Raw genomic sequence first — 11,495 nt, 5'->3', positions numbered from 1 at the left:
GAAGCTGGCCAGCCGCTCGTTTGGCCTCAGTGTTCGTGCGCAACAAGGACTCGCGGCATGTGGGACTGTCCCTTGTTTTCATTTCAGAGATGGACATGTCCCCCCTTGCAAGTTTTTTTTTAATTAGTTTGTAGAATGATTATCTTGAAAATGATTTTTGTATGAATATTTATTTCATTTATGGAATACGTAAGTTGACCGTAGTGTTTTCGAGTTTCCTCACCTCTGTGACTGTGTTCTCACCAACTTTAACTCTTTCCTTCCCCGACAGTGCTTCATTGCAAAGGTAGTGGGTACTGCAGCTGGCCACAGGTTCAATCTCAGCTTAGCTGAAAGAGTCAGTGTAACTTTAATAATACTTTTGCACTTCTCTTGGTTTTAGTAATTTTAGTCAATTATAAACTTAAATTTTTCTATTTCTCAAATATTCCATTATAATGGACAGTTGAGAAAAACGTGCTGTTTTGTAGCTCAGAGCACACTGTCCCCCACTGGACTGCCGCTGGCCCGTGCTCACCGGTTTCAGTGAGCCGGGCTTCCTACTCGTTTGTGTCTTTTTCCAGCTCGCTCTCTGTCTCTCTCTCTGCTGTGCTCACGAAATGGCTTTTTATGAATCACGAACTTTCTGATATCAGTAAGTGGGATGTTGAACATTTTAGCAGCTCCGTAAGATTGGAGTGCGAGCCTGTGAGATACGACTGAACCTCGCAGGTTCAGTGCACAGATGTGCCCCGAGAGTCTGCAAGCACTGGCTGTGGCCTTGCGCCCGGGCCCGATTCTGCAGGTTCGAATCTGCGTCTCTAACAGGCTGCCAGATGACGCTGCACTGTGCTCCTTGGGTCATCCCTGGCCGTGCTGAGCTCGATCTCGGCTGCTGTCGCCTGGCTTTGTGTTAGGTTGCTGGGAAGTCGTGATGTAGTTTTCCGTGTTGCAAAACTGCGTCATTTGACTGATGACCCAGTAACGTTAAAGGATTTTTGAACCTTACTGTGCTTGAATTTCACCATTAGTCAGACGAGATATGATTGTGTGGCATTCTTTCTGAAATGTGTTTCTGCCTTAATATTTTAATAAAATTACAAGACACCTTTGAGCCAAACATCAATATTTGGAAAGTGTTTTTAAAAATGTATTCACTGTCGCTTGACTTGCTCTCCTTCATCATTGTATGAACTCTTATTCTATATCGGTTGTTTTTTCTGACCTACAGAATTTGGAATATAATTAGTAAACCTTGCTCTTACCCGATCCTCCGTTTACTGTCCGTTTCAGATTTCAGCAGTGTCTTCAGCACTGTCTGTGCTGGTTTAGCAAGAGTGTCACCCAGGGAGTGGATGTTTAAGGGGCTGATTGCAGTTGCCTCTTGTCCTCTCTCCTTCCTTCTCCCTGCCTCTTCCCTCTTAGATGAACTCAGAAAATCACCCACATGGGTTTTGTTGGGATGAAGATTTCTGTTTCTGCTCTTGATCTGTGTTATAAGTAACCCTAAACGCGACCTCTGGTTTTGCGTCTCGCGATTTCCCACTTGCAGGATGGCACCTTGTTCGACGGTCGGCCCATAGAGTCTCTGTCCCTGATCGACGCTGTGATGCCTGACGTTGTGCAGACCCGACAGCAAGCTTACCGGGACAAGCTGGCTCAGCAGGCCCCAGCCGCCGCCACCGCCGCCGCTGCCACCCAGCAAGGGTCTGCGAAAAATGGAGACAACACAGCCAATGGGGAGGAGAACGGCGCGCACAGCATAGCGAGTGAGCCGAGATGCAAGCCCTCTACACTCCGAGGAGTGGGCCGGGCCGCTTTGCCGGACGCCCTCCCTTCTAGGTGGAGAGAACGGCCCCGACTTCCTGTGTCCCAGCTTGGTCCCAGCTTACCCTAACCAACACAGCAGTCTGCATTTGTCGTTGCAAAGTTCTCGAAGCTAGATGCTCCCGTTGACTTTGTTTCCCTTCAGATATATGTAGAATCTTCTTTTTTAATGCTAAATGAAATTTTTCATCTGCCTTCGATTTCTGGATTTTGCAGCCCTAGTTAGTAACAGGCGCAGTCTCCATAAAGGGCAGGTCCAGGCCATTCGAGTGAGACCAGCAGCCCCTACTGGCAGCAGCGCAGAGGAGTACCAGCACACACGTCCCCAGTTCACACCGTGCCGCCCTCTCAATCGGATCTAGGCCCCGCGTTTGCGATTCCCATCCTCCCCAGACATACTTAGACACTTTTTTAAATAGTATGGTCGTAGTAACTAAAGACGGGTTTATTTGGTGTGATAAAGACCATATAGACACGGTCAGCGTGACCTGACGTGGCCCCACACGAAGCTCACCCGATATTGTGGAAGAAGGCATATGTTGGTTAAGCTTTTGCCGTCCGGGCGTCGTACTCGTACCTACTTGGGGTTTCTCGCTCGTGTCTCCCGATGCAGATAATCACACTGATATGATGGAGGTGGACGGCGATGTCGAAATCCCTCCCAGTAAGGCAGTGGTGTTACGGGGCCATGAGTCTGAAGTTTTCATTTGTGCCTGGAACCCCGTTAGTGATCTCCTGGCTTCGGGGTACGTTTCTCAATGTGGTAACTAAAGACACTTAAAATATGGAGCTTTTACACATTTTATAAATATTTCATTTACGTTTTTAGGTTTCTGTTGTTGCCTTGGTTACTGAAATACTTTTGGAAGACTTTCTTAAACTTTAAAGAATAGTTGGGGACCCAGAATGTAGAATGGAGAAAATACTGGAAGTAGACATTTCTGATGATCTAGTTTTTACTTGCATTATTGATAAGAGAGTATGAATGTTGCTTTGGTTCTGAGACTCTTGAGAATGTCATGAGATTTAAGACACGTTGTGTACCTCGTAGGTCTGGCGACTCGACAGCAAGAATATGGAACCTCAGTGAGAACAGCACCAGCGGCTCTACCCAGCTGGTGCTCAGACACTGCATACGAGAAGGGGGGCAGGACGTCCCCAGCAACAAGGACGTCACCTCTCTAGACTGGAACGTGGGTGTCACTTCCTGGTTCCCGATGGTGCATTTACTGATACGCTTCGCAGAGCCTCAGACCGGTGGCGGGTTTTCTGTTTCTCCAGATAGTTTGAATTTTGCTAACCAATAACGACCATCTGGGACTCCCCACCCCCATGTGTGTATTCCAGACAAAGACCGGCTCTGGAGTAGGCAGGGCACGTCTCCACTTGGAGCTTTTCAGTTTATCAAATAGTGCAGCCTCGTATAACTGTCACTCAACCGTTCTGCTTCATCTCCCTTACTTGTCAGGTAGAAATGTGAAGATGGAGGCTGGTTCTGTGGTCTGGTGGTCAAGGCAGTCAGATCTCACATGACTCACACCGTGGTTCGAGCCCCAGACCTGGTAACATAAGAAGTACCATGGCATGTGTGTGCACACACGCCCCAAATCCTGGAGGGGGAGAACTGGAGAAGGGATTGCAGTGTGACCGTCCCCTGTACCGGGCACTTTCTCCTCCTCCTCCTCACTCTGTCTCTCTCTCTCTCTCTCTCTCTCACACACACACACTCACACACACACGGAGACCCCACCAGCATACTGAAGTCATAGGAAAGCCCTTAGCCTCGTATTAGGCAGCGTACTAACCCTTAGCAGCAGCATTATGGGGTGGGGTGCGGGTAAAAGACTGTAAGTAGCAAAACCCCGTAGTTTGCTCGTTACGCTGATTGCTGATTCCTTGGCAACCACGTCTACTCCCACGTTCACCCCTCCTGTGATACTCTCGTACTTCCCTGGTTCTGTGGGTGATTCTCCAGCGTCAGGAGAACTTGACTCTCTGTCAGACCTACCCGAAAGCTTGATTTTGCTCATAAAGTCTTCACAGTTTTAGTTTCAGGTACATCCCTTCCTTGTGCACGCCCTCTTGCCCATGGAAAGAAACCTCTCAGCCTCTCTCTCAATAAACTAGAACCTGCTGTCCGTCCTTGCAAGTGGACATCTTTCCCTCCTCTGGCCTCTGTTCAGCAGCTTCGTTGTGTGTTTTCCCAAAGGATTTTCCAAATCTCATTCCAAAGAAGGAGACTATCTTTTAAAATGATTATTTTAGCTAAATTTCTTAGTTTCTGTGGAATTCTTCTAGAACTCATAGCAGGGTCTTATTAACGTTCTCTTCTAAAATTTTCAGCAGTGTCCCCTCCTCCCTGGAAAGCATTGATAATCCCAGAACTGCAAAGGGGTTTTAGTAGTGCGCTGCAGTATCAGTTAGTCGTAGGAGCAGGGATAAAGAGGATCTTCTTAACGTGGACCCTGGTCTTATCTCGGGTCAAAGGCCTTACAGCTCTCTTACCCTGCCTGGCCCAGTGACATGCTTATTTAATGATATTTATCCTTTACACTGAAAAGGGGCGCTATTAAATGTTTGTTGATGGAGCTTCATAATTCTGCAAGCTAGTTTTGAAAAGTGGGGGCGTTTCAAATGTGTAATGCTCACTGAACTCAAATGATCACCTGCAAGGGGAAACACCATCTGCAGTTAACAACTGTGTGATGGCTACAGCAAGGCCCGTGTGACGTCTGGTTTCTGAAGTAATTCTTCCCCTGGTTGAGTGGGCCGTGAACTGAAGCATTTGGGAGCCAGTAGTTTAAAGAATCTTGACACTGTGCAGAATCTTAAAGCTGCTCTGGGCTTCCACATGGCTACTTCTCCGTAAGTAGAGCCCTAAGGAGTTTCTTGGTCCTTGCAGAACTGCGTGTTCAGTTCTCAGAGCCAGCGTTTGTCACTTACCTGTACAGCTTACGTGCCTTGAAGGCTAGAACGGGTGACCTGCTTCTCACGCCCTCACCAAAAGCGTGAGGAAGGTGCCAAGTCAGTCTGGATTTTACCTGCCGCCTTCACTGGTGTTTACAGGTTCTGTGTGATGCAGTTTATAAACAACTCAGGTCTGCCCTTCCATCACGCCCAGCGTCAAGGCAAGCCACAGCAAGTGCATGCAGGTTCCTGCTTAGTCCGGAAATGCTCATGTTTGAGCGCCATGATGTCACAAGTGGCAGTGCCGTACCTGATGACGTCAGCTAATGGGTCCCCTTTAAAAGACTGCAGCACAGGGTGTTATGTGAGGCTAGCTTAGGCGTGTGTGTGAAGTCTATGGAATTTAAGTGCATTTTAGGTGAGTTTCATGTTTAGAGTCAGGTCCCATTTCTTTTTTTTTTTAAATAATTTTTTATTTATTCATTCATTTATTTTTTAGTTTGATCAGAGAGAGACAGAGGGTGAGAGAGAGAGAGGAAGTGAGAAAGCAAGCCACCAGATTCAGGACTCGAACCCTGGTCGGCCATATGGGAGTGTCCAGCACCTTAACCACCACACCACCTGCTGGTCCCCAGAGTCAGGTCCCATTTCTAAGATGTTTCATTAGGTATATGCAAATACATACTTCAAACTCCTTAAAAAAACCGAAACGTTCTTTTCTCCCATGGGCATTTCTTATTGATGTCTGTCTCTGTGGGGTGTGGACTGTGCTTTGTTTGGTAATTGCTGAGGGGTATGTGTGATCGCCGGGGTCGAGGAGGGAACAACGAGAAAGCACCCCCCACGGGGAACCTTTGCCCCATCGCTCTTCTCTTAGTGGTTGCGCATACATACAGCATTTAAAAGGTGTGCACGTGTTCATCTTCAGAGTCAAATACGACATGCACCTCTCCATTGGCTTTTTGGCTATTTTTTCAGATTTTTAGTATATGGGGCATGTGCTTGCCAGAGACACAGAAAGTGAGAAACCTCCCCCGGGGAGGCGGGGGAGATGACCCTCGATCCCTTCTCCATTCTCTTCTGGGTTTTGGGCATCCAGGCCTCTGGGTTCAGGACTTGAACTGTGGTCAACCACATGGGAGTCCAGTACCTTGACTAGTATGCCACTTGCTGTCTGTGGTTATCTTATTTTTAATATGTATTAAATTGTCCTTACTCTTCACTCTGCTGCTTTTTCTTATTTACATGCCGCCTTGTGCACTCTCAAACACTCCGGTCCCAAGCATTTCAGATAGGCCGTACTCAACCTGTGAAACTTTAGAAAAATTTACATGATTTTTCTTTATGGTGAAGTAGTCCTAGGCAGCTATTCCCACTGCACGAGTTACGAAGCCAGCTCATTCCTGTTACTGGGAAGGAGTGACCAAAGAAACCCTCAGTGTCCAACACCTGGTGTTTGAAGCAGTCATGGTATTTAGCTCACATGTACCCACTTTTTGTTTAAGGAGTAAAGGATTTAGAGGGCGTGTCATATGAAAACTTGTAATTAGGGGACCAGCAGTTAGCGTAATGACTGTGTCGCTGAATTCCCATGTAGTCGACTGTGGTTCGAGTCCCAGACCCGGTAGCTTAAACTCACACTGTGCGCGTGTGCGTGCCCAAGATCCCAAGAGGAGAATGGGGGAGAAGGGATTGCAGCGTGGCCATGCCCCTGGGGGGGTTGATTTCTCGCTTTCTGTCTCTATGTCTCTCTCTGTCTTTCTGGCGAGCTCATGCACCCTGTAGCAAAAACCTCCCCAAAAAAACAAAAAAGAAGGACATGATGTGGAAGATGCTCCTCTCTGGCCTCTACCAAACCAGAACTGGATGTTCCTCCCGGTGTGCTTCCCCACCTCCGTCTCTGGTGCATCTGCCAGAGTTACGAGAGACCTTCGGCACGCCTGCAGGTGGCGCCGGAGACCCTGCTCCAGAGCAGCGGCAGTCGCTGTCGAGACCCGCTCTGAGCCTGGCATGGAGACGGAGGGCTGGCCCACAGCCTGAGCGGGTGCAGGGCCTTGGGGTGCGCTCACAAGTGGGAGAAATGGAGATTGTGAAATACAGAATGTCAAGGGTCTGCTCTACCTAGACTTTAAACATGAAATAGTTAAATAACAATTAAGTGCCCTTTCTGGATTGTGTAATAAAGCAAATGTGTTCATTTGACAGAGTGAAGGTACACTTCTAGCCACTGGTTCGTATGATGGATTTGCCAGAATATGGACCAAAGACGGTAAGTGAAGCATTTTCTGTTTTACTTTGTGTTGACCTACGTTATAACATTTGAAGTGATTTCAGTGTTTCGTTTTGAATTTTAGGTAACCTTGCTAGCACGTTAGGGCAACACAAAGGCCCTATATTTGCATTAAAGTGGAATAAGAAAGGAAATTTCATCTTAAGTGCTGGAGTAGATAAGGTAAAAAAAGAACATTAAACCAAATTTAAAATTCTGTAAAGGTTAATGTATTCCTGAGCGTAATTGAAAGTAATATTTTCATTTCTCTGCTATTTATACAAATAAAACATTCACATTTGATACGATTAAGTAGGAATTTATGATGATAATAGAAATTGTTTCTTAGATTTCCTATCAGCTAATCCGAATCTATGCATCAAAACCCTTTATCCTCATGACCCCCTCACTTTTGCTGAATTTGAGCCAAGACGAATGTCAGGTCTCCCGCACTTGCTGTGTCCTTTCTTAAGTTTGTAGTTTCTCTCGGGAGCGACTCGGGAAACCCTAGAACCAGGCTGTTAGTAGCCGAACTGGTGCTTGATGAGGCTTGGAGAGATGCAGGGTCTTCCCAGCGTCCTTTACCTTCCAGGCTGGTGAACGCCGGGAGGCTGACGTGAGCGTCGCCCTCCACTCCTCAGGTCCCCCCAGTGTGCTCACTCTGACATGTACGTGGCGTTCGCGGAGCTGCCGTCTAGGTTATGTATCTGTGGGTGTCTTTGTAGCTTCATCACCGTTTTTTTCTTTTCCTCTGCTCTCAGACCACAATTATTTGGGACGCACACACGGGTGAAGCCAAGCAGCAGTTCCCTTTTCATTCAGGTAAATCTTTACAGTTTCCATGAAAGCTGCAGCTTTATTCTGTTGCTCTAATTAAACTTTCAGCAGTAGGTAATTATTTAGAATCTTGAAATACCAGGTACTAGCCTTGTTACTGGTCCTTCCAAAGGTTGATGATCCATGCCATGGAGATTGCTGACTGTCAGAGAACTGTCAGGCGCTTTCCGTGAGATGTTCCATGAAGGGTCCATTTGCATCCTGGTTCAATCCGTGATGGTGGTTAATGGGGAGAACGTAGATTTCTGAATCGGAAGACCTAGGTTTAATGTCAGTTCCACCTCACTACACAAGCTTTAAGGCTGAGCAAGTCACTTAACCTTTCTGAGCTTGTTCTCACTATCAATAAATCAAGGATAATAATAGCAATATCTGTTTGTTATGTGGATAAGACTAATGTCTATGAAAATACCATATAAGCCCCCATAAATCTAGATCCTGTTTTTTCTCAGTTTATATGGGTGTATGGGTGTATCCCAGTCAGTCCTGAAATAAAAAGAGGCTCTCCCAGTGTCGGTTGTTTGTGTGCCTTACCTGGATTTCCCTTTGAGAAATACTCAACCTTAAATGTGATAAATCTGGCCTCCAGATGGTGCTTCTTCCTACGTGATTTAGAGCCATGTGCTGGCCTGCGCCTGGGCGAGGAGACACAGTGGGGTTTCAGTCTCCCTTCTCTCTGTGCCTGCACACCAGCATCCTGACCGCAGCCCCTGAGCACGCGGCTGGGATGCGAAGCCTCGGCCCGGCGAGGACAGTCGTTGGAGCACTGCTTGGTGGGGCTGCCCTTCCTGGAGGTGGTTGTGATTAGGAGGAGTTATGGCTTGGAGGCTAAGTTAAAGGAGCCCAGTCCTTCTCAAGTCTCTGGTAACAGCCTTTATAGACGGCCACTGGTACAGCATTATCTGTAAGCTGGGGCCAGCCAGTGGCGTGACCATTACGGGACTTGATCCCTCATGGCTGGGCGCCTGGTTCAAGTCCTGATCTGGTGACTTGAGAGACATTCTGCGTGCGTGCCCAAAACCCGAAGTGGAGAATGGAGAGGCGGGATTGCCTTGTGGTTCCGGCCGCCCCGCCACCCTTGCCCTGGAGTGCTTCGCAGGTGCCTTGTAGCAGCTGGGACTGGAAGCTTCGGGTATTTTGCTGTTTCTTTCTCTGTCTTGACTACACAAGACGAGGGAGGTACACGATGATTTTTGCGTGGTGCTCGCATCCTTATGTTGAACAGCCCCCTTTGTGCAGCTGCCATCCGGGAAGCACTGGCCTGCTGACCTCCTCCTGGGCTCCTGCACTCGATCTCCACCAGGAGACAAAAACCGTCACTTTGGTTTTTGTCCTCGCCTGGACAGAGTTCCCATGGCCTTTGGCGCTTCTCCCTGAGTGCCTCTCACCGGCCAGGACCTGCGAGGTGCATGTGCGTCCTGGGGCTGCCCCGGCTGCCGGCTTTGAACCCCTTCTGCCCTGGCCGCGTGTTGTTGGAATGTTTGACTGAGATAGCGGGGACACAGCGGGCGTTTTTTCTGTGTGGGTGCTGGGTACGCCTGTCACCTCCTGCCCCCAGTGCTCTGTCTCTCCCAGCCCCAGGCAACCACTGAGATGTTATCATCAGAAATTGGGGGGGGGTAGCAGTTAGCGAAATGGCTATGTCGCTAGACTCCCACGTAGTCGACTGCGGTTCGAGTTCTGCACCCGGTGACTTAAACTCACGCCGGGCGCGTGTGCGTGTGTGCCCAAGATCCCGAGAGGAGAATGGAGGAGAAGGGATCGCGGCGAGGCCATCCCCCCTGGGGGGGTGATTTCTCGCTTTCTGTCTCTCTGTCTGTCTGTGTCTGTCTGGCGAGCGCATGCTCCCTATAGCAAAAACCTCCAAAAAACCCAGAAATTGGGGGACGTTTTGAGAATGGAATCAGACATACATCTGGTTTTGGTCTGGCTCAATTTACTCGGTATAATCGTTCTGAATTTTCCGTGTGTGGCAGACACCAGGGGCACCGCTGTGCGGCCGAGGCACCCGGTTATGTGGGAATGCCACTGCTTGTGTGTCTCGTCAGCCAACGAGGTACAGCCGCGTGCGCTTTCAGTCTGGGGCTGCTCCAGGTAAAACTCCCGTGAGCGTTTCTTTAGGTGGACATAGACTTCTTGTGGTGCAAGTACCTAGTCGTAGGATGGCGACAGACACCTTTGCACTTGCTGGGAAACTGCGGAACTTCCCCAACGGCTGCCCCGTGTACCCACTGCAGCTCAGCTCCAGGCCCCGCGTCCTGCAGGCCCTGGGAGTGGCCATTCCTGTAGGGTGAGCCTATGGCACTGTGGTTTTAATGGCATTTCCTAATGACTAATGATGATGAGGATGTTTTTAAAGAATTATTTTTTATTTAACTTCATTTATTTATTTGCTCATTTTAATTTGACCAGAGAGGGAGGGGGAGAGAGAAGGAGGGAGGGAGAAAGAGAGAGAGAGGGAGAGGGGAGGGAGGGAGGGAGAGAGAAAGCTGCCAGGTCCAGGACTTGAACCAAAGTCAGCCATGTGAGAGTTCAGCGCTCTTAACCACCATGCCACCTGCTGGCCCCCATGAACGTTTTTTTTTTTATGTGTTTATTTGCCATTTGTGTATCTTCTTTGGTAAACCGGTCTTTAGATCTTTCATTTAATTGCGTCATTGTCTTATTACTGAGGTTTGCAAATTTCTCAAGTTGTTGGCTGCAAATAACGTATTGCGAATGTACTTGCAGATCCGTGCGCTCGGCCTGTGTCTTGTTCTTATCTTCACCGGTATCCCTCAGAGACCAGAGTTCTTAATGTGGACGAATCCCATAACTAATTTACTCCTTTTGTGTGTCGTGTTTTCAATTCATTGTCCATTTCATTTACTATTTTCCTGGTTTTTTGAGGTAGAAAGTTGAGGTCATTGATTTGAGACTTCCCTAGTAGGAATAGTGATTTAAGTTAAGCTCTAACCACTGTTAAATGTCATCCCAATGTTTTTTATGTTGCATTTTCATTCAGTTGAAAATATTCTCTAATTTAATTTGTTTCTTCTTTGACCTAGGGCTCTCAGTTCTTTAGGGGTGAACGGAATGGTTGATATTACCACTTAAAAAGTGTCTTAGACTTGACGGTGCTTACGCTGGGAAAATACATCATTATTTTTATCTTTTCTTTTCATTTTCCATGAACTTTTTCAAGTACCCTTGTACAATTCAAATAGAAAGATACCAATAGATTTAAAGTAAAATGGAAAAACATACCATGGCAACACTAGTCAAAAAGAGCTACCTGTATTAATAACAGACCAAGTGGATTTGAAACATTAACACAGTGACCAGAGGGTCAGCTCACTGCAAGGACAAAACATTTGTGAATGTTCATGCATCTAAAATTGTTTGAAAATACATGAAGCAAAAAACTGACAGCTTCAAAGGAAGTAGAAGTGATTGTGTTTGAAGTTGCTGTTGGGGATCTCAGTCCCCTCCGCAGTAATGGAGTGGGCTGCAGTCAGACTGGGAAGATCTGCACGTGATCGAAAACGAGGCCTAACCACATTCACGGGGACCAGAGGACTAAATTCGAGATGAGTCTTAGAGGGAGCTCTGGAGGGTCCCCGAATACTCAGAACTACGTGATGTGCCTCTGAGGGCCTCACTGCCGCAGACGAGCTCCTGAGTCTATGACCCCCCC

The 11,495-nt window shown here is 47.7% G+C and overlaps 1 protein-coding gene across 3 annotated transcripts in view; it reads left to right on the top strand.

The window, feature by feature from the left end:
* LOC102478422 (TBL1X/Y related 1) overlaps positions 1-11,495 on the top strand; it is a 67,030-nt gene that overhangs the window by 35,262 nt on the left and 20,273 nt on the right. For all 3 annotated transcript variants that reach the window (XM_027767175.1, XM_006165661.3, XM_006165662.3), the window contains 6 exons: positions 1,532-1,748; positions 2,420-2,552; positions 2,858-2,999; positions 6,919-6,982; positions 7,068-7,165; positions 7,744-7,804. In XM_027767175.1, the coding sequence (XP_027622976.1) occupies positions 1,589-1,748; positions 2,420-2,552; positions 2,858-2,999; positions 6,919-6,982; positions 7,068-7,165; positions 7,744-7,804 (658 nt within the window). In that variant the 5' untranslated portion in view covers positions 1,532-1,588. The remainder of the gene's footprint in view (positions 1-1,531; positions 1,749-2,419; positions 2,553-2,857; positions 3,000-6,918; positions 6,983-7,067; positions 7,166-7,743; positions 7,805-11,495) is intronic.

Source organism: Tupaia chinensis, unplaced genomic scaffold, assembly GCF_000334495.1.
Source record: "Tupaia chinensis unplaced genomic scaffold, TupChi_1.0 Scaffold143985_1, whole genome shotgun sequence".
NCBI classification, from domain to species: Eukaryota; Metazoa; Chordata; class Mammalia; order Scandentia; family Tupaiidae; genus Tupaia; species Tupaia belangeri.
This window is presented reverse-complemented; position numbering and strand designations above follow the sequence as displayed.